General features: G+C 44.0%; 1 protein-coding gene across 2 annotated transcripts in view; it reads left to right on the plus strand.

Annotated features, from left to right (window-relative positions):
• CPM (carboxypeptidase M) overlaps positions 1–22,962 on the plus strand; it is a 73,895-nt gene that overhangs the window by 38,801 nt on the left and 12,132 nt on the right. For both annotated transcript variants that reach the window (XM_024576188.4, XM_045184638.3), the window contains exons 3-7: positions 1,911–2,008; positions 11,265–11,437; positions 14,214–14,398; positions 15,089–15,259; positions 18,008–18,160. In XM_024576188.4, the coding sequence (XP_024431956.2) occupies positions 1,911–2,008; positions 11,265–11,437; positions 14,214–14,398; positions 15,089–15,259; positions 18,008–18,160 (780 nt within the window). The remainder of the gene's footprint in view (positions 1–1,910; positions 2,009–11,264; positions 11,438–14,213; positions 14,399–15,088; positions 15,260–18,007; positions 18,161–22,962) is intronic.

Consider the following 22,962-nt stretch of genomic DNA (forward strand, 5'->3'; position numbering starts at 1 on the left):
ATTATTTTAGCTTTAAAAGCATGAATTGCCACCTAAAAGAATTCCCCAGAAAGAAACCTAAAGAGCCAGGTTTGATAGCTTGTCCTCTGAAAAAGCTCTTCCTTGCTTCACATGAAAAGGTTAACTTTGTACAATTAACTCCGAATGACCTGAGAGTTGGTATTATGGAGGAATGGAAGGTTCTGGTTAATGAAATGGTTCTGGCAGGTGGATTGTGCTGGTCCACATGGCAAACTCATTCTCCTGAACCCCACTGAAACATCAGATCTAAAACCCTACACCTGTAAAATTTTACATGGTCCCCATCCTTGGAACAGGTTAACCATCCATTGTATTCTACTCGCACAGTACCTGATGCACAGTTCTGTGATCGTATGTCACAGTCTAGTGTAATCACATGTTTGCATGTTGCTCCTCTCCACTAGATCAGAAACTCACTGGGCATAGAGGACTTACCTGTACAGTCCAATCCCCTGGTTCGCTGCCCAGGGGAAGTAGTACTAAGTAAGTGGATGTACGGATGTTCTGCACTGAACAGGAGGCATAGGTCAGATAAACTGCCTCTGGGGTCATTTTCTGAGAATTCCTGTAGTTACTAAATCTAAAGCCATCACCCTATTGTTACAATAAGAATAAATGATGAAAACGATAAGTCCAGTATCTGCTTCTCACTGGATTCCTTACGGCAACTGAGTGTTCCCAGGCTGTGGGACCCTTAATCTAAGGACCTGGATCTGAAATTCTGCAGAAACCGCCTCTACATTAGCCCATTAGCTGCTGTGAAATTCCCTTCTGGGCTCTTGAATTCCACAGAAAGCTAAGACATCACAAATATTTGAACTTTGTATACATGTGATAGATATCAAACATACAATCCCCAATCTCTAATTTGTAAATGTTTGCATTCAAAGAGCCGTAAAGTCATAGAATTGAAAGGGACCCCTTCATTTTCCTGATTAGGAAACCAGGCCACTTGAGGGACGGGCAGCTTTCATTAGTGGAAGGAGCGCTGGAACTGAAGTCAAATAAGCAAGATTCAGGTCTTGGCTCTGGGGCTCCAATCCCAGCCTCTTACTGGCTGGCTTTGTGATCACAAGCAGTTTACCTAATAATTTTTGAAGATCAGCTTTCTCATTTGTGAAGTTTGGTTAAAAATCCATCTCGGTGAGTTATTTTACCTGAGGGATTACCTGAGATGATGTGAACCAGGGAACCAGCTGTAATGAACGCACAAAGCAAATCCTCAACGATCTAGAGTCCCTGCCCTTCCTTGCCTGCATCGCACCATCTGTGACACAGTTAGGACCTAGCGTTTTCCTGGAGGTGTTATTAGGATGCACTGTGGTTCCCAGTTTACTTTATGAGAATCCGGCACATTAAGGACACTCACTGCCAAGGAGCTGTGTCCCATCAGCATCTGCAGACAAGATTTAGGATTTCTCACCTGAAGGACAAGCTCCCTTCTGAGTTACATGTTTCATGGCTGTTGCTCTTTTCCCCTTTCCTTGCCCTGAGAGGCACGGCACCCTCCCAGTCAACCGCCAACTGCAATGTAAGTTTGTATAATTGTGTGAATTAGCAAGATCATCTCTATAAAGCACGAGAAACTCAGGGCAAAGCATACAAGCATTTTGGAAAAATCAAATCCATGTAGCCTCATAAATCTTCGGGTTTTAAAAATCATGTCTTAATATAGTAAGTTAAATATTTGTGCGAAGTCACAAGGGTTTGCGCTGGCAGTAAACTAGGAGCACTTTGACCATGCAGCTGTTTGTCACGAACGTCAGTCGTCACGAAACAGTAGTCAGGTGGGAGAAGCAGCATCGTCTGCTTCCTTTGGTCGCTCTCCCAGAGGTTATTTGTCCTTTTAAAAGACAACTTATTTTTCGATCTTTTTCTTCCCTATAAAGGCAGAAACCTGTGGGTTCTTGTTGTGGGTCGCTCCCCAAAGGAACACAGAATTGGGATCCCAGAGTTCAAATACGTGGCAAATATGCACGGAGATGAGGTATGTATGGGGCTTGAACATCTGAAATGTCACCACGGAAACATCCCCTGGGGTCTTTTGAACTCTGTGTAAATGCCAAGGAGGCAGCACAAATTATAGCAGAGAATCTGGACAGGTCTTCCTGTTAGGCCTTCTGAGAAAATAAGGAACCGGTGCCCAGCCATCATTGGTGGTTTACCCAGAGTCCTGTAAGGTTGTTTTGTTTGGGGGCTGGGAGACCAGTGGTGCCGAAGGCCAGCTGCCAGCTGAGTCCCTGAACCCCTTCCTGGGTTAATTTCCCGCCTCCTGGTCAGCATGGAGGTGATCCAGCAAAGGAGCTATATTGTATTTGAACTCAAACCTGCAGATCAGAAGATCCCAAGTAGATCTCCAAACTCGTGATATCTGGTTTTTTTGAAAGCTTTTGTCACTTGTTCTTAATCTAATATTCAATGTTTTCAATGCTCAAGTTTTAGACAGTCAAAGTTAGGGTTCTCTCATACCCACCATCTACAAACACATGAATTCTGTGATGTCTTGCCTCTTTCCCAACTTGGCCAGGAGGAACTCTATTTTTTCTGGTTTTCTGTTACTTATTTTATATTTGGCAAAATGCCCTTTTACCACTCTACCTGCCCTACCGTTCTTGCTAGGCATTTGAAAACGCTCACCGCTATTTCTTGCCTTACTTCCTCGGAGTATTTTAAGAATATGACAACTGTAGTATTTTCCATTCCCCAGGACTCCATACAACTAGGTGATCAAGTGGAAGGGAAGACAGTTCCTAGGCATCACATTAGAGAAAGTTCCTGTAGGAATAGTGTGTAACAAACTGTAAAACACACCTAACTTTAAGGAATGTCGAAGTAAATGTATATCCAGTAAGTACAACTGGCTGGCTTGTCAAAACACTTCTGAAGTCGCAATAGTGTGGGCGGCATGTTCTAATCAAATGCTGAGCTTCCTGTCCTGGCTTAACCCTCCCCAAACCTGGGCTTTCCCGAAACAGGATCCACCCCTCGTGACACACACACAGCCTGCCCTTTCCAGGCATGCTGCCCAACCTGTCCTGCCCAGAGAGGGCACTTCTTGCATCTTGAGCTAAGATGCAAGCACTCGCCTCCAACCAAGGGACTGATCTTTGAACCTGATTTGTAGGCGAGTGGAAGTTCAATCCCCCTGTGACTTTTTTTTTGAGCGTAATGGGCTGTGCCTTAGAAGACTTACTATTTCTAGGACTCTGACCAAAGTTGTTTTTAATAAAACAACCATTCATTCCAGACAGCAGCCCAGACTTCCTCTCCCTGTTGATCAGGGTCCCATGGAATCCATCTTTAATCAGAGATATATGACACTCCAGTCATTTATTTACTGAATTCCTGGCATTGCAGAGGGTGCAGCCTGCTGCTCAAAATTTAATCCTCTGAACCGAAATTTCCGAAGATAAGCAAGAGTCCTTTCCCTCACTCAGCTCTGAATTTGCTTATTCCTCCTGTGCACTTTCCCAAATTTCCAGCATCTGGCTCCCCAGGTAGTTAAGGTATCCCATCAAATCAGGGCTCTCCAGCTCACTTTGATCTGAGGGCTGAGTTGGGGCAGGGGGAAAAGTTCCAGTGGGTTTTGGGGTTCGGACCTGAAGTCCTGCTACCCTCTGTGTGTCCCACCTGGGAGCAGGGTTTGTGTGCTCTAGGGACCATGGAGACACTCGTCATTCTGAATTTGAGATCTTGTATATTCTACCGCCCTGGTGCCACTAGGAGCTGGGGAAAGCAACAGCTTAACCCAGGGGAGCAGAGGAGTCACAGGAGCTACAGGGTCCAACTGCTTTACTCATCCTTCTTCTCCCAGATGTTTTGTCTTTGAAAGAACATTTTCAAAACCCACTTTTAAAAAGCAACATAGGCCCTGGCTGGTGGGGCTCAGTGGATTGAGCACCGGCCTGCAAACCGAAAGGTCACCAGTTTGATCCCCCAGTCAGGGCACAGGCCTGGGTTGCAGGCCAGGATCCCAGTTGGGGTTGTGTAAGAGGCAACCGATTGATGTTTCTCTCACACACAGATGTTTCTCACCCTCTCTTTCTCTCTCCCTTTTCCTCTCTCTAAAAATGAATAAATAAAATCTTTAAAAAAAATAAAAAGCAACACAGTTAATATTTTAGGGCAGTGGTTCTTAACCTTCTTGGGATAGAGTCCTTAATATTCTGGCACAAACTTCGAATGCTGACCTCAGGGTCTATGGCTCTTCTGGGAGTTCCGGGCCTCCTCTGGAGAATCCCAGCTGGGGGCACGTGTGCAGAGTAGCATGGTGGACAGAATTAACCACACTATTATAAAACGTTAGCCCTGGCTGGTGTGGCTCAGTGGATTGAGTGCCAGCCTGTGAACCAAAGGGTCGCTGGTTTGATTCCCAGTCAGGGCACATGCCTGGGTTGCAGGCCAGGTCACCAGTAGGGGGTGTGTGAGAGGCAACCACACACTGATGTTTCTCTCCCTCTCTTTCTCCCTCCCTTCCCCTCTCTAAACATAAATAAATAAAATCTTTTAAAGAGAAAAAAACAAAGTGTTTCCTCTTTTTCCCTGGACCCACCCCCGTGTGTGTGTGTATGTGTGTGTGTGTGTTTTCCACACCTAATGCCACGGCCAGATGACAGCAGCATCAACATCAGGAAGACACAATTCCATTATCAGACCTGCCTTGTACCTCATTATTGCTTTAGAATCAGATTTTTTAAATTAAAAATAATCTATTTTTACAAAATCAACGTATATACACCTTAGAAAAAAATACAGACAAGCAAATAAGAAACCTTGTATACTGACCTTCCCAAAATTAGGACTGTTAATTCCTTACTATTTATCATTCCAGATTTGTGAATGTGCATGTGTGTGCCTGCACTTTTAGCAAATGAGCACACTAATTTGCTATTTAAAGTTAATACTAACTCCCTTTTCTGTCAGTAAATCTTTATCTTATCTTCACCTTATTCTCCACTTTCTACTTCCTCCAATTGTCCTAAAATGTCCCCCCAAATTGCCCAAATAAGGATCATGTGCCACATTTGGTCGCTATATCCCCTGAATCTCCATTAATCTGGCATCTAAGGAATCTTTTCACGACAGTAGACTTAACAAAGACCCGATCAGGTGTCTTGCAGAATGTCCCATGTTCTGGATATTTTGTTTCCTTCCTTATTGTATCATTGAACTTGTGGTTCTAGTTCCTCTGTTTACTTCATATGAGAAGTTAGATCTAAAAGTCTGTTGGATTTAGGTGAAGTTTTTTTTGGCCAAAATGCATCTTAGAAACTGTGCAGATGGGTTAATTTGGCTGACGCCGAGGGTCCAGGCTGAGGAGCCTGACCACACTCTGGAAGGCAAAAAGCCAACTGTGAGCAGCAAAACCAGCTTAAAATGGCCGCGTCTGCAAGCAAGTATTATTACAGAAGAAGTGGAGTTAAATCTACTCTTGTTTCATACATATTTTTTTGTTGTCTTCGGTCACCTTGCCGTTGGCTCACAGCCTTTGCATGACACTGGCTGGCTAAGCGACACGGATCGGGGCCGCGTTACCTCCTCTGCAGGGCTGTGCAGGCCATCAGTGAAAACAGCCCGTGTGCCCTGACCACAGACCACGCTGAGCGCTTTCGGTCTGTTAGTCATTTGCCTGGAAGAGAGTCCAGGTTCGTGTTGGGTCCTACGCAACTTGAACCCAGAGCCGGAGCCTCAGCTCCGCCTCCTGTACTCTGCTGCTTTTGGAATATTCTGTTTTTATTGTTTTTATTTTTTCCACATAGATCTATGGTTTATTTTTACAAATAAATTAAATTAATTGTGTTTGGATGGGTACGTTCTTGTTCCAGTGCCATTTGACAACAAGATTTGGGCTGGTTCACCGTGTAAAAGGGGAGCCAGCTCCGAGAAGCCCTGGGATGAACATCTCCCAGTCACCTCTCTCTGTCCCTTTCTTGCTCCTACTCCCTGCTTCCCCTCCCTGACAGCTCTGGAGCCACACCGGGGAGCTAGCTGACATTTGAGGAGGCTGTGTCACCTGATGTTCATGCTGTTCAGAATATGGGAGAAATAGCTCTGAGTTTCTGCTTTTCTCATGTTAACAAGACCAGCAGGTGTCTTTCTAGACCACCCAGTCCTTTGCACATACGTTGGTGTGTTGCGCTGGAGAAGCCCCAGTCCCAGGTTTAACTCAAGCCAGCTCCTAAGTGGCAGTGCTGACGCACCTGAAGACCAAACAACTGTTTTTAATCATAAGGGACGACCCCAGCACACACTGAGTGGGGCTCTGTGCCCGTCCCTCATTCCACAGATACATTGTTTGGGAGTCGGGCCTTTGCCTCCTTGCCCTGCCCCTCCACCTCATTCTGCCTCTGGCTGGCTTTGGAGTAAAGTATAACCCAGTATCTACAATCAGAGCTTTACCTAACTGGGGCCCTGCCCTGAAACTGGGAACAACTAATACCCCCAGCCTAATTGTGGGTACAGGAGAGAAGCCTGGGAAATCGCTGCTTCTTCCTTCCTCAGGCCCTCCCCTCTCTTTGCTTTGTGCCTGTCTTCTATTCCACTTTTAAAAAACTTTGTAGAAAAGAAAATCTTACACTGGGGTAATCTCTAGACGTGTTAAGACATGTCTAATTCCTCTCTAATGGAAATATGTATTCAAGTGAGACCTATGTGCTTAAAAGTTGCGTGCCAATAGTTTCAAACTAGTCCAGTCACAGGCAAAGTGCAGGTCAGAGGCTGGGTTCACAGGTGCCTTTGACCTCAGGGCCCATGGTCGTGAGTATTGTGAGGGTCAGTATCCCATATGTGTTTGTTAAGCTTAGCTGAATTGCCAATTCTGATGATTTTTGAGCTTCTGTTTCTTCAACATCAATGCATTATTTTTACTATGATGGTTTATTTGGGTATAGACTTTTGAAATAGCCACCTCACACTTAGAATTTCACATTTGGTGGCATCAATTCACATAGCTAATTGTATGAGTAGTCCAGGTAGATAGGCTGAGGGAAAAGCATTCTCTGGATAATGGTGACCATATTGTTCAACTTTAAAAGATAAATGATTTTCACACACGTCTGGGTATGAGATGGTTTACGAGGTGCAGTTTGCATATCTACATGTTTTTAGAGGGCATGTCAATGTTTGCAGAAGCGCCAGGACAGCCATCTGCGACTGTGCCCGTGCTGGAAAATCGGGGCTGTGTAGTCCACAGGCTGTAGAGGTGCCGAACTTAGTAAAAACGAAGCAAAAAATTAAAGCAGTAAAGCTTGTCCTTCCAAATGCTGCTTCCCAAGGTTTTTTCCCTAGTTGACAGCAAAATGTCCTCCGTTTTGCAGTATGGCTTTGGATAATTAACACTTTCTTTTTGGATTTAGACAGAGCTAAACTTCAGAGGAAGTATCTAATTCCTTTAAGACATGTATTTAATTCCTCATGTAACTATCTTTTTTCTTTATCTCCATTTTGGCCCAGATGACCAGAAATTGGGAGTCCCCATCACAACCAGAATGGTTAGCCCCACCTCTATAAAATGTGTTCAATATTGAAAATCCTTCAAGTGAAATAACTTGAGCATTTGTACATCTTCCCTCACTAAGGGCCTTATGTCCTCATGTTTTCAGAAAGTTCCTTCCTGGAATAGTCTAGACCTTGTAATGGGTTTGTCAACAGAGATTTTTGAGTACGTGGCATACCAGGAGCTGGGTAAGACGCCAGTGCTACAGAGAAAGCCATTGGGATCCCTACCCTCATGGAATTTAGGTGGTGGAGTGGGGGAGGGTGGTCAAGGTCGGTCAGGCCATTGCAATGTATTTGAACTGTGTTAGGATGGCATAAGCGTGGAGAGTTATGGGACCATATAGGCAGGAAGTGGAACCCTGACTTTGGGAGGCCAGGTAAAAGTGTGCTGGATACTGTAATAGTTAGGCTATTTGAAGAAGGACTTTGCTAATCAGTCAGACACATGAATTAAATCTGTAACATGAATTAAAACTGTGGTGCAGCCTCAGAACTGGCAGGCTGATATTTCCCCCAGAAGCTGCGTTACAGTGTGGCATTGCAACAACAGATTCTGTCACTAGGAGAGTTGACATTTTTGTGCTGCCTCTCACGCTCACTCTCACACAACACACTGACTATGTTGTGGATTGCTAATAACAAAAAATGTTTACATTCTTTTTGTAAAGATTTTATTTATTTATTTTTAGAGAGGGGAAGGGTGGGAGAGAGAGAGAAACATCAATGTGCGGTTACCTGTCAAGTGCCCCCTCCAATACTGGGGACCCCGCCTGCAACCCAGGCATGTGCCCTGACTGGGAATCAAACCAGGGACCCTTTAGTTTGCAGGTCGGCACTCAATCCACTGAGCCACACCAGCCAGGGCAAAGTGTTTATATTCTTTATACACATTCTTGAAAGAGCTCACTCAATTTTACCTAACAAATTCCAACTTGACTGAACCGAAATAAAACCGATAGTTCTTTTCTGTTTTCTGGGTGTTTCCATTTTAACTACCGGATGAACTATGAGTGAAAGGCTCCAGAAGCTGGTGCGTTCATCCAGCCTTTCAGTGTCTTCACTCGGGATTCCCTCATTAAGTCCACTCTTTCCCCACAAGGAAGTAACGGGCTGAGTGAAGTAAGGCTGGTTAAGCTACTGGAGACTGACCACATTCTTTCTTAAAATTTGGATTCTCTAAGGTTTCATATTTCAAGACAATTTTAAATGAAGGGAAGTTTATACATAAAACATGAGTGTTTGAGACATTTATATTAAGGTTGGGAAGAATTAATTTGAATATTATTTGGCATAAATCTGCTGTTACAGAGGCAGCAAAAATATGACCCAACAACAAAAATGAGGACTTTGTTTAACTTCCCCTGAAATTTCATCTGTTTACCTCAGCATTTTTAAATTATCTGACTCTTCATTAGTTCTTTATTGTATTTCCAAGATTTTTATTTATCCTCTGCAGTTAGGAATTTGTGATTTGTTTTGGCATATGGAGGCAAACAGAAAATATCTTTATTACACATTTTTTCTTTTAAAGAAATCATGATTTTATTGGTTTTTTTTCACTACCATAAGTTTTCTTTAATTTAAAAGTGACACTGGAAAAATAAGAAGAAATAAGAATCATTCAGAATACCATCACTAGAAAATAACCATCATTAATATTGGTCAAACATTATTCAAGATATCTATGTATTTGTAATAAGAGAATGGGAGGGAATGAAAGAATATAAAATAAAATGTATGTCATAGTACAAGTTATTTTTAAATACATAGTAAATATGAGATTTAATTTTACTTGGATTTAGCAATAAAACAAGTGAAACTAAAATAATTGGTGAACTTGATATTTGACTATTCTGGTTATCAGTTCGTAAGGACTTTTTCAAGTGGTAATTTTTATTGCAAAAACAAAATTCACAGTAGGGGGAAAAATAGAAATGAATAGGAAAAAAACTGAAGTCAGAACTGAATATATTTCCACTCTGAATTTTATGGCTACCTACAAATATGTAATGCACATGTACCAAATTTTCTTAGTCCCAATTATTCTATGTTTATTCAGATAACAAATTCATAAAATGAGGTCTCTTCGCTTGCTTGCCAATGAGGGGCATGGAGGAATTGCCCATCTTTGTCACAACAGTGAGCTCCTGCAGTGGAGGGGGAACTGAGCATTCTTCCTGCCCACTGCGAACAGCAGTGCTCTGCGCATTGTCCTTCTTTGTGCCCCTGCCCGCCCCATTGCCCATTTCCTGCCCGCTCACGGCATCTGAGCTTATGGCAGGTACGTATTGCTTACTCAGAAACATTCCTCGAACCCAGGATTAAAGGGAGTAATCAATATTGCCTCATCCATTCTTTCTCTAATAAGGCTGAAATGTGAATTGCCTTTGTTTTTTAATAAGAAAAATAGTAAATCCCTTCTTCGGGAATTGTAAAGCATGACCTCTCACAGTTTATCAGTCATTGGGACATAAGTCTAGGTGAGTATACTGACCATTTTATTTTCATAGTCATGCTTTTCTTTTAATGTACATTAGAAACATGTCTAGAAAGGTAGTGACACGAAGTTTTTCTTTTTTGGCATTCAATATTATTTTATATTAGTTTCGGGCATACAGCACACTTTGCAAAGTGTCCCCAAGATACTTCTAGTATCCCCCTGGCACCACACATGGTTATTACAATAAGATCGACTATATTCCCCATGCTGTACTTTACATCTCGTGACTGCTTTGTAACTGCCGATCTGTACTTCTCGATCCCTTCACCTCTTTCACCCAGCGCCTCCAAACCCCCTCCCCTCTGGCAACCATCAGTCTGTTCTCTGTATCTATAAATCTGCTTCTATTTTGTTTGTTCATTTATTTTGCTCTTTAGGAGTGGGCAAAAGGAGGTTTACAGTTGTTCGTACCAAATAATGCAATAATGATACAAAAATAAACTCACGTACACAAAACTGTAAACCTACTTTTGCCAACCCCTGTATAAGTGAAATCATATGGTATTTGTCTTCCTCTGACTGACTTATTTCACTTAGTATAACACCCTCTAGGTCCATCCGTGCTGTCTCAAATGGTAAGATTTTTTTTATGGACAAGTAATGTTCCATTGTATATACATGTACCACAATGTTTTCATCCACTCCTCTCCTGAGGGGCACTTGGGCTGCTTCCATAGCTTGGCTATTGTAAATAATGCTGCAATGAACTTGGGGGGTACATGTGTTCTTTTAAATTAGTGTTTTGGGTTCACTCTAATTCTTTTTTAAAAAGGAAATTATTTATAGCTCTGGATACTGTGGCTCAGTGGGCTGGGCATCATCCTGCAAACTGAAAGGTCGCTGGTTCGATTCCCTGTCAGGGCGCATGCCTGGCAATGGGCCAGGTTATCAGGGTCAGGGGAGTGCAGGAGGCAACCGATTGATGTTTCTCTTCCCTCTTTTTCCTTTCCTTCCCCCTCTCTAAAAATAATTAAATAAAAAATGTTTTAAAGAAAAGTAAATTATTTACAGATGGGTATTTTTTCATTAACTTTTAAAAGAACTTGTACTAACAAATAATTTTCAACACACCTGTGATTGATTGCCACTTGCCAGAGTATTGGCAGGCTTGAGAAAGAGTGGCCTCTTTATCACGACTGGTTTTGGTATGTACCGTGTGTAGAGTGCCCTTGTTGGGGAATTTGTGCTTTGGGGACTGTTTTTCTTGTTTTCCTCTGGCCTAATAATACCCCTTTCCCATATACAGACTGTAGGGCGGGAACTGCTGCTACATTTAATTGAATATCTCGTAACCAGTGATGGGAAAGACCCTGAAATCACAAATTTAATCAATAGTACCCGGATTCACATCATGCCTTCAATGAACCCAGATGGATTTGAAGCTGTTAGAAAGCCTGATTGTTTTTACACTAATGGAAGGTAAGAATGGGCTAGCCAATCTTTATTTAAAATAAAACAAAACAAGCCCTGGCTGGTGTGGCTCAGTGGATTGAGCACCAGCCCGTGAATCAAAGGCTCACTGGTTTGATTCCCAGTTGGGGCACATGCCTGGGTTGCAGGCCAGGTCCCCAGTTAGGGGTGTACGTGAGAGGCAACCACATGTTAATATTTCTCTCCCACTCTTTCTCCCTCCCTTCCCCTCTCTCTCAAAATAAACAAACAAAATATTTTTAAAAAGAGAAAACAGAATTTAAAAACAACAACCAAAAGGCCCCATGAGAGGGTCCCCTTGGCCCTGGCGAGAGGAGCGAGGGAACCCTCTCGTAGCCTGTGTCCTGTCACGGCTGTGCTGAGGACTCTTCAGGGCTGCCAGCCCATCACTTTTAGGATGGAAAGTAAAATGCCGAATGAGGCTGCTTTACTGCTGGGCCCACCTCCCTGCTTCATTTGCCGCTCCTCCTCCTCACGCCATGCCAGCAGCTCAGAGGACCTCCATCGCTGCAACTACCAGGCTCTTTCTCACCTCCCATTCCCCCTCCTCACGCCTCCCACTGCTTCACCGGCATGTCGGCAAAGACTCCTTCCTAGCCTATCACGTATGTATTAGGTCCCCCATCATACTCATGTCACCTGGCACTTGACCTTCATAGCCCAATTTTTAATGTCTGATTTCTTGTTTAATGCCTAAACTATAAGCTACCTTAGGGCAGGAGTCCCATCCAATGTGTTCATCATTGTTAAATCCCCAGGGCTTAGCATTAGTACCTAGGCCCTCAGTAATTACTACCTGATTTATTAAGCCAGGGCAAGAATTAACTGAAAAGAACTGTGAGTCTTATAGTCTTTCTTCCTTCCTTCTTTCCTTCCTTCCTTCCTTCCTTCCTTCCTTCCTTCCTTCCTTCCTCCCTCCCTCTCTTCCTTCTCTTTCTTTCTCTTTCTTTCTCTCCCTTCCTCCCTCCCTTCCTCCCTCCCTTCCTTCCTTCCTTCCTTCCTTCCTTCCTTCCTTCCTTCCTTCCTTCCTTCCTTTCTTTCTCTTTCCCCTCTCTCTCTTTCTTTCTTTTTGAAGAAAACCCCCAATATTTTGTCTTCATGATAAAACAAAATATGAAGCTTAGAACTGGATCATTTGACCCTTTCTCTTCTTATCTCTTCCCGGTTCAGAATGCTTGACTCTCTGAATAGTCAGCGTCTCCTTAGACCTGCAGTTGGGCTCAATGCATTCAAGTCTTTGCACATGAAGTTTTAGCCTTTTTGCAGCAAACTGGCTTGGTCTGGCCTGCCCACCACGGCCACTCTGCTTCCCATCATTACGCCACTGACCCTGTGCACACCAAGGATCCTGCCCTTCTTGTACTGTGTCACTTTGTGGGGGTGATCCCTGCCACACTTCTTACAGAAGGCCCTGTGGGTTTTAGGAATGTTCACCATGTTTGCAAGAGCGCTGTAGGCGAGGAAAGCAGCATTTCTGATTTAAACAGTTTATTTTGTTTCAAGTTACCTCGGGACGTTTGGATTTTCTCAAATGTCTAATATACATTTATATTTGTGCAACTAAAATTTGGTTGCTTTTACCAAAATAAATAAAATCGCACCACTTGATTCCCTTCAAGTTTTTCTAGCATACTTAAACATGGCCAGTCCCACTCTTAGAAATACATTTGTATAAAGTAGCACATTCTGGTGGTTTCCGTTATCAAATGTTGGGTGGACCATGAAGTCCATTTTTTTCTGTAAAATAAAAGACACGTTTTTCATTTTCACCAATAACTTTGTTGACTTGGATAGTTTGACAATCAGCTATCTCCCACATGGTAGAACATTGATTGTTCTCAGTTAATGTCTCGATTTGATCTCCATCAACTTCAACAGGTCTACCTGACCACCATGGAGCATCATCCAGCGAAAAATCTCTAGCTGAAACTTCACAAACCGCTTTCCATACATTTGATCAGTCACAGCACCTTCTCTATACACTACACAAATCTTTTATTGCATTTCAGTTGCATTTTTACCTTTCTTGAAGTAATAAAGCATAATATGCCAAAAATGTTGCTTATTTTCTTCCATCTTCAATATTAAAATGGCTATCCAAAATTTCACCAATTTTGATGTTTTTTTTTTTTAAATACTCACTGATATAACAGCCATCACAATGCGATCTAACAAAATTGTTTCAAATGAAGTTAAGACAATTAAGTGCTACTTGAGCCACCTTATGGAAAAAGCCAAACAAACTTTCTGGCCAGTTCAATACTATGTAATAAACTACCACAAAACTTCGAGACTTAAAACAACCACCTTTTTATTTACTCCCAATTCTTAAGTTAGGAATTTGGTCAGGGCAGAACAGGGATGGTGCACTTCTGTGGCCTCAGCTGGGGTCTGGCTGAGACAACTAACTTGGGACCATGTGTCCACAGTCTTGTCAGCTGGGTTCCTCATTTCTCTGTGTGGACTCTCCACATGGGTAACATGGGGATCTCAGGGTCCCAAAAGTGAGTGTTCCACCAGCAAACGCCCCAAGATGGGAACACTTATCAGACCGCTGCTTACATCACAATAGCTACTGACCCACTGGAGAGAGCAAGTCACTCGAGAGGGGGCTACATATTGTGTGAATGCCAGGTGTGGGCCACTGGATGTTGCCAAGGCAACCATCCACCACACCTGGAGCCCAAATGAAAGGTTCACACATGGCACGAATCTACTTCCTCACATACCACCAGTAAACCCTAAAAAATTCCTTCCTTTTTAGGGAAAACAGTAACTTCTATGACCTGAATAGAAATTTCCCCGATGCTTTCGAATTGAATGATGTAGTAAGGCAGCCTGAAACTCTGGCAGTCATGGAGTGGCTGAAAACAGAGACATTTGTCCTCTCCGCAAACCTGCACGGCGGTGCCCTGGTGGCCAGTTTCCCATTTGATAATGGGGTTCCAGGTAAGCAAACACAGCCCGGCCCTGGCTTTCTAAGTCCAGAGTGAAACTGTAAACTCTCCTCCTTACTTAATGTCTCTGATAGGGGTAGAAAGAGCCTCATTTTCTCAATCCTGAGCCATCCGTTCTGCAATTTATAAACAGCAGACGGACTGTGTGGCTCCACTGACCAGCGGCAACAGGATTGCTTGACATTCATCACTGAAACGGAGAAACTGGGATTTAGATGATCTCACAACAGGCCACATGGCCAAGAGGAAATAAAACTAGAACAACTTACCCTTTGCTAATCATCTGAGTCATAATTGCTGATTCCTCTAAAAATTCTGCAGGATGAGGTAAATACCAAGGACTTAAAATATGATGGTGGCTTCATTTAACCCCTACAGAGCCTAAGGAAACGTCGCTGACTCCGGAAGTGAGCAAGAGTGACCAGGAGGCTATTTAACTGTTAAGCAGATTTAGGAGGAGTTCGGATATGTGGATGGCTTCTTTTGTGTGATGCCGCCTGGTGTGTGTGCATTAGACACGGGGAAGAGGGGTGGAGGGACATTCATGGGATGGGCTGATGGATTTCTCTGTAGAAACAGAGCCGCTGTGTGGGATGTGGTGACGTGTTTGCTCATCTGGCGTTGCGCGCTCCCTCTCACTGCATTGTCATCACAAACGTCTTGGTTTGCCTTCCACATGTAGCAACTGGGTCATTACACTCCCGGAGCTTAACCCCTGACGATGACGTTTTTCAACATCTTGCCCATACCTACGCTTCAAGAAATCTCAACATGAAGAAAGGAGATCAGTGTAAAAATAAAATGGACTTTCCTAATGGGATTACAAATGGGTACTCTTGGTATCCACTCAAAGGTGAGTTTCCCTTATTTCTATCATGCTCCTTATGGCCTGCACCCAGGGGCACCAGCTGGTTTTTGTGGACCCCAGCCGTTGTCATAAGTTTGTTAGGCTCTGGGCAGTCCCTTCCATCACAAGAGCAGTGGGCATGACTTGTCATTGGGGAGGTGCTCAGACAGCCAAGGCTGCCTGCCTTCCTTCAGATGCTTGCTCAGCTTTTTCCTACCGAGTCAGGAACTATGCCCAGAAAGATGGACAGGGCACAGATCTTCACCCCAAGTTTAATGCACAAGAGTGACATGCAAATAGAGAGTGGTAAGGGCAGTGCAATTAGACCAAAAATAGAGATTTAGAAAAGGTACAGTGTACCAGGCTGCAAAACCAAAACACAGAAGGAATGGCGAAGACCTCGGAGACGCTGAAAGCTTACATCTCATCTAACGGGGACAGCTGCTACTCGGATCCAGCTAATTACTGCTGTGCCACAGCGGGTCCCATGACTGCCACATCTTCCAGTTTGTAAAACAAGCTGGATTTGTGCCTGAAGTCTCATGATTTCAAAGCCACTTTACACGTTAACCAAGAGAGCTCTTCAGGCTAGATACAGTGGGAGGGGGGCCTCCAGTTTTCCAACTTTACAACAGGATGGCCAGGCAGGGAACATGGGAGTGGAGATGATCTTATCAGAAGGAATGATCTCAGCAGAAGCCCAGGGGTGTCAGAGAACTCGTTCTAGTCTGGGAACTGAGAGATGATAGGAGGACGATGGAAGGATGTGAGGGAAGACAGTGGGCGGGATCCGGATTTCCGTGGCCTCAGTGGAAAGTGTCCCCTTAGAGGCTGGTTTGCCTGAGCCGCCCAACAGCAAGCTTCAGGCCGCACTTCGGCAGGCAGGACAGTTGCCCAGTTGTTACTTCGGGTGCATAGGCTATCAAATAGTCTTGCATAAGGTGGTCCTTTCGTGTCTGGGGGGCTTTCTGCCAGCTTCCCAGGCAACGTAAATAAGCACAGACCACAAGACATACCACAACATCCCAGACTTCTCTCTGCTGTCCTAGGTACAGCCTCCCCCAGCCCCTGCCCCAGCCCCCTAATTGCCGCTCATCGCTCTTCATGGAGAGGAAAGGGCTCCCTCCTGCCCAGCGGCAGAGCTGTCCTTCGTGTGCACCGTGTGTAAATTTCAAGACAGACGCAGATGTGTGGGAATTAGCGAGGAGCCCCAATCTTGCTGTTGGGAATTTTTCCCAAGTGTGCCTACGTGCAAGCTGTGTATCCTGAGAAAAAAGGCAGACAGTGAGCTACTTTAAGGAGCTTAAAACTAAGCATTCCGGCCTGGACTGGAGGTTTTGTCGGCCAGCCTGACTAGCCTCATCCAGAGGTGCACACCTCTCCACACTTGGCATTCTAAATCCTGCATGCTTTGCACACCCGTGTGGCTGTGTAAACTCCACCTACCTGAGACACAGCCATCCGCCAAGGGCTTGTGTTTCGTTTCTCTCTCCATTTTTTTCCCTCTTCTACTTCATGGAGAAAATGGAGTCAGAAAGAAATACAAAACTCTTATAAAAAAAAAATAGAAAGGACAGAGAAATTCTCCCTGGCTAGAATTTGGACCTACATAAATACTATTTAATATTTAAATAATCTCTTGATTTACCAATATTTTGACCATTTTTTAACATGAATTTTTTTGTACTTTAGTACTTCCCAAATACTCTGATGTAGTTAACAAAACATGTCTTACTGGGCAGACATCAAGTATAACAAGTTAAAATACGGCAGAAGCTACTTCCGTCAAAAGTTACTGTATTTCATCAAATCCAAAATGGCATTGATTTGTAAAATACAATGTACTATTGAAAAAGAAAGAAAAAATATTTCCAGCCAAACTAATGACACCATGATGCTTTTCAACCATCAGATACCAATTCAGAGATTTTAAAATACAGAAAGTTTTGCTCTCCAGTAGTAAGAACTGGAAAGTAGACAGGGCAACGGCGGCCCAGAAGCAGCAGCAGCCTGGGCCTCCTCCCTCCTGAGAGTCAGCCAGCACCATTTTTTCCTTCCCAGAAACAGGTCAATGTCATGGGGGAGGGCACGGGGGCTGGAGCAGGAGCCTGAGCTCTGGTCTGTCATCCCCTGGCTGGACTCCCTGGGCACGTACCTTAGCATCTGTGATTAAGTTTCCCCATCTGCAAAATGTGGGTAATAATTGCTGTGGGGCTTACAGGAGCTGATACAAAGCCCTCCAAATGGTACCCAGCAATAGTGAGCATTCTGTAAACGCTGGCCATGGTTATCAGTGTACTTAGCTTTATGCAGTAACTGTAATTATAAATGGTGTGTAGGAATGTAATTATAAATGGTGTGTAGGTGTGTTTATTTATTGCTAAATAAATCTCCCTGTAGTGCACAGCTACACTGCATTTGTATTTAGGGAAAAAATATAATGTGAAGAATCCTTTTTTGTAATGTAGGACTACAAAATAGAACCTTCCCCTACCCCTCACTTAATTTTATGCACAGTTGTACTTCAGTCGGCTGCGATCTAGTTACCCATTTGGGGATATTCAGGGTGGCCTGGTCATGCCCGGGGAATACATTGTCAGGCCCTGACTTTATTTGCTAATATGTCAAACTCATCTTTTCCTGCGTACATCTATTTTCCTTGCACCTGTCCGGTTCACTTGTGCTCAAGGCGTGAGATACTCGGCTCCACTCCAATTTTAGACCTTAAAAAATATTAAATATGCTTGTGTTTAGGTGGAATGCAAGATTATAATTACGTCTGGGCCCAGTGTTTTGAAATTACGCTGGAGCTGTCATGCTGTAAATATCCTCGCGAGGAGAAGCTTCCACTCTTCTGGGAATCCAACAAGGCCTCGTTGATCGAATACATAAAACAGGTGCACCTAGGTTTGTGAGATTTTCTTATTAATTCCTCTTAACAGAAAACATAACATCTTGGCAGAACCTATGGGCTGCAAAACTGCGAGCCCCTATTTGTGTCTTCTAGGTGCAGCTTCATTTTCGTGCCAGAGCTGATGGCTGAGAACTCTGTGCGTGAATGTCTGCAGCGTGTGAGAGGTGCAGGGCCCGCGAGTCCACCGCAGAGAAAGCATGGTGTGTGTGACTTCCGTGTGGGGGTGCGAAGTCCAGAGTACTTCTCATTTTACGTGTGTCAGCCGCCATGCAGTATCCCAGACTGGGAACGTTGGACGGGCCGTTTTGCATTTTTCTAGAACTGGGGTAACAATAGAGCACCTTTAGCGTTAGCTCCTCCCACCCCTCCACTCTGCCAAATGACCTGGCACTGGGAATCTCCCCAGCTCGTTTCTTGACAGCTGACTGGCCTTTATCACAGATGGACAGACTAAATGTGGCAAGAGTGGTGGTTCTCAAACATGTGCAGCCGGCTCGTGGGGAGGGTTTGTTAAAACACAGATTGCCAGGTCCCATCCTCAGGGTGTGATTCGGAGTGTGGTAAACATCCTCCCAGGTGACGCTGACGCTGCTGATCCAGAGAAACACTCTGCTGGTGATGATGATGAAATCACACACCGTTCAAGTTTACTGGACCAGTCTGTGCCTCTGTGGGCCGGGTGTGGAGGGCTTTTCTGCATTGCTAGAGTGGAGGTTATTTTTCTCCATTCAGAACGGCTTGGGGGGAAGAAACATCAGGAATTGGCATAACAGTTAAGCTACCACATCAAACCAGAGTGGAGGGTGTATGTTTGTGTATGTTTGTGTAATGTGTGCCTGCTGCATAATTCCTGTCATTTTCTGCATGTTTCCTACCTGCTAAAAAAGATGGAAATGGTCTGCAGAGGGAAAAGTAAGAAGCACAGGGGTGCAAGGCTGAGTACAAGGGGGAATTAAGAGCTTTCCTTGGCCCCACATCCCCCAAATGGATGCCCCTCCCCCCTTTCAGACCTTCATCCCCAAACCCATGCCCTCCCCGCATCCCAACGCAAGCACACAGCGACTGTCGGTGAACTCACAGGGATGTGTCTGTCTGCCTGAGACGCATGTGGGGCAGGCTGATTCCCCGTGACAGATGCTGCAAAATCTCATCTTTTTCACCAGCATCTTACTAACATTTATTAAGCTTATTATTGGTATTTCTCCTTCCTCATCGTCATCAAACTTTGTTTTGGGTCCTCTCTTGCTTAATATTCTGGTGTTTCCCCCACTAGATTCTCCTCTCTACCTATATTGATCCTTTAGTGTGTGCTCTGCCTATTGTTTTCTGAAATTCCTCCTCCATCAGCAGAGGGCAACCGAACATGAAATATGCTCCATGTAACTGCACTGTTTTTGGAATTTCAATCTACTTGTAAAGGCTACTTACCAAGCACTGAATTGTATCGTGCTGACATAATACTGCCAGTGAAGGAGTTTGTAAACTGTTAAATAATATATAAACTATAGCACAACCAGTGTCATTATTAACTTGGAAGGCTTGTAAGTCCACTTACACTAGGCTTTTAAAGAATATGTTATATGTCCGCCTGTCTCTATAATCAAATAGTACAACTCACTTAAAAATATGTACGTGAGCACGTCAACCCTGCCCCCTTGTGGTTTAAGACAGAGGCATTTTTTCTCCTAGTTTTCTCATGAAACCCTGTTTCAAACACTGGCACGGTGTAGTTATTTTTACTTGGTAGAAAGGTTCTCTTCAAATCGGTGCCCAGGAGAAGGCCAAAGAATATCTTTGTGGCTGATGGGAGCAAAGAGCTCCTTATTAGTATTGGTTTGGTTTGAGGAAACAGTTGATATTTGTCAATCTAAGTCACATTCACTGGACCAGTTTCACCACTTGCTAAGATGACTCTAAGTCTCTGAGATTTTGACCCATCTGAAGTCTCAGGCCTATCTTGGCCTCTTGCTCTAAGGGAAGGGCCTGGCCAAGAGGACAGGGGCCAGGGGGGCCAGGGTAAGGCCCAGCTGTTTTGTCATCTGTCCCTGTGTAAAACCTTGAGCAAGCCACTTGTCCAAACTGCAGTGTTAGTTAACTGCTGGGCTCTCTATCCTACTCTACTGATCTAGATTTTATGCAATATTGTTTTGATTATTATACTTTTATAATACAGTTTGAAATCAGGAAACATGATACATCCCACTTTGTTTATTTATTTTTAGAGAGGGGAAGGGAGGGAGAAAGAGAGGAGGAGAAACATCAATGTGTGGTTGCCTCTTCTGTGCCCCCTACTGGGGACCTGGCCTGCAACCCAGGCATATGCCCTGACTGGGAATCAAACCGGCGAGCCTTTGGTTCGCAGGCTGGCACTCAATCCACTGAGCCACACCAGCTGTGGCCTTCCCATTTTGTTTTTACTCAAGATTCCTTAGGCTATTCAGGGTCTTCTATGGTTCCGTATAACTTTTAGGGTCACTTACTCTAGTTCTGGGAAGAATGGCATTGGTATTTTAATAGGGATTGCAGACATTAAGGCCAAGACAGCAAAGAAGGGCAAGTCTAAGTTCTAGGGGCCTGGGATGCTCGTCCCCCTTTCCGGGGAGACACAAAGATGAGCAAACCATGCCCTGGCTGGTGTGGCTCAGTGCATTGGGTGTGGTCCCTCAATCCCAAAGGTCGTCAGTTGGACTCCCGGTCCAGGCATGTGCCTGAGCTGCAGGCCAGGACCCCAGCTGGCAACCGACAGATGTTTCTCTCTCACTATAATGTTTTCCCCCATCTTTCTTCCTCCCTTCCCCTCTCTCTAAAACTAAATAAAATCTTTTTTTAAAAAAGATGAGCAAGACACAATGTTACCTGTTGCTGTCCTCTCTGCTCAAAGCAGTTCTGAAGCCCAAAGTTTGGTGTGTGGCCCACAGCACCCAGAAATGTAAACAACCTGGCCTAAGAGGGTCTGGTATGTGCTGAAGCCAGTGCGACACAGACACATACCTGTGGTCAGATGCACAGTAGGTGGCGCCTGATCACCGGGGGGAACAGAGGAGTGAGCAGGCGGTCTCCCAGTACCTCCCTGCCTGGGCTCTGCGCTGTGCCCGGAGGGTGCAGAGTTCCAGTGCTTGCCCGGCAGGCTTTTCATTCGTGAGGCTTGGCACATTTCCAAGGGAAGGAGAGCTTTCCATTTCTTCCCCTCATTCTCGTGTGTGGCCACAGAATTTGTCTCAAATTTTATTTTCCTTTGTTTATTATCTGAGCTTTTTTCGAAATTTCACTTTTTGTTCCCCTGATGTAATAGCATTGGCTTTCCATGCATGTCTTTGGATCTACTGGTTTTTTTCCAATGTTTCAATTTCAACATGTACAAATAAATCATGTCTTCTGGTGAAACAATTACTTCCCTCTCAGTGAAAGGTGTGGCGATGCCTGGGCAGAATATTGCAAAGACATGTAAGACATGAAGACAGCTTTGGTTTGGCTGATGGTCTGGGGTTTCCCTTGAATAGGAACTCCATGTTTAGGCACGGTCTGTGTTTGTTCAGCCACTGTGATATTCAAATTCCCCAGCCTTCCCCAGAACTGACTCTGGCTTTGGATAAGGGTCATGTGGAAGAGAATCTTTGGATGTTTAGAGGATAGTTAATGAGGGTCAAACTGGAATATGAAGGTTTTAGTGATTCCCCTAAATCCAAATTATTCCTCTTCTCTCATGTTAGAGGGCAGACAGACTACAGGTCACTTGAAATATTTGTTCAGTTGCGACACATACTAATATATGGGTGTCATACGGGTACCTAAGATCATCCAAAAACACTGTTCCTGTGAAAACTGAAGCCTGTTCTGTTCAAGTGGAACGCATCCTAGCCGAGAAAGAATTTACTACCCTTCTTTAAGGACCATGACATTTTTTCTCTCAGTGTCTTTGCCAACTACTCATTATTAGCATCCTGAATTCTGTTTCAGCATTACCTTAGATGCTTTTTAAAAAATGTTTTTTCAAAATCTTATAGAATTCTTTTTTTTTAAAGATTTTATTTATTTATTTATTTTAGAGAGGGGGAAGGGAAGGAGAGAAACACCAATGTGTGATTGCCTCTCATGGACCCCCTACTGCGGACCTGGGCCTGCAACCCAGGCGTGTGTCCTGACTGGGAATCAAACCAGTGACCCTTTGATTCATATACTGGTACTCAACCCCTGAGCTACACCAGCTGGAGCACCTTAGCTGCTTTAAAAGGATGGTAGTAAGTCAGTTACAGATGCGGTTTTTATATTTTTAGTTTGGCTTTTATTTTGTTTGATTTGATTGGTTTTGTAGAAGTCAATGAAAAATGCAAAAGATGCTAATAGACAACACCTCTACCACAAGCTACATTGTTCAAATGCATGAATTTTCCAAGCGGCGGGAAGATAAGCTAGCGCAGAGACCCAAAGGCGGGGGAAATATGCATGGCTTCTTCCACCACATATTCCTGCTCTTACTGGAACAAAGTTGAATTGACACCCCAGAAATTTACCCAGTATTTGTCTCAACTACAAATTTACATAGCTACATTCTTTCTGTTCCTTTGTATGGTTTTTCTTACCCAAATAAGAAAAGGGTTAAGCCCTGGCTGGTATGGCTCAGTGAGTTGAGCACTGGCCTGCAAACCAAAGGGTCACTGTTTCAATCCCCACTCAGAGCACATGCCTGGTTTGCAAGCCAAGTCCCTGGTAGGGGGCGAGCAAGAGGCAACCACACATTAATGTTTCTCTCCTTCTTTTTCTCTCATCCCCTCTGTCTATAAATAAATAAACAAAT

The sequence above is a fragment of the Desmodus rotundus genome, chromosome 3 (assembly GCF_022682495.2).
Source record: "Desmodus rotundus isolate HL8 chromosome 3, HLdesRot8A.1, whole genome shotgun sequence".
NCBI classification, from domain to species: Eukaryota; Metazoa; Chordata; class Mammalia; order Chiroptera; family Phyllostomidae; genus Desmodus; species Desmodus rotundus.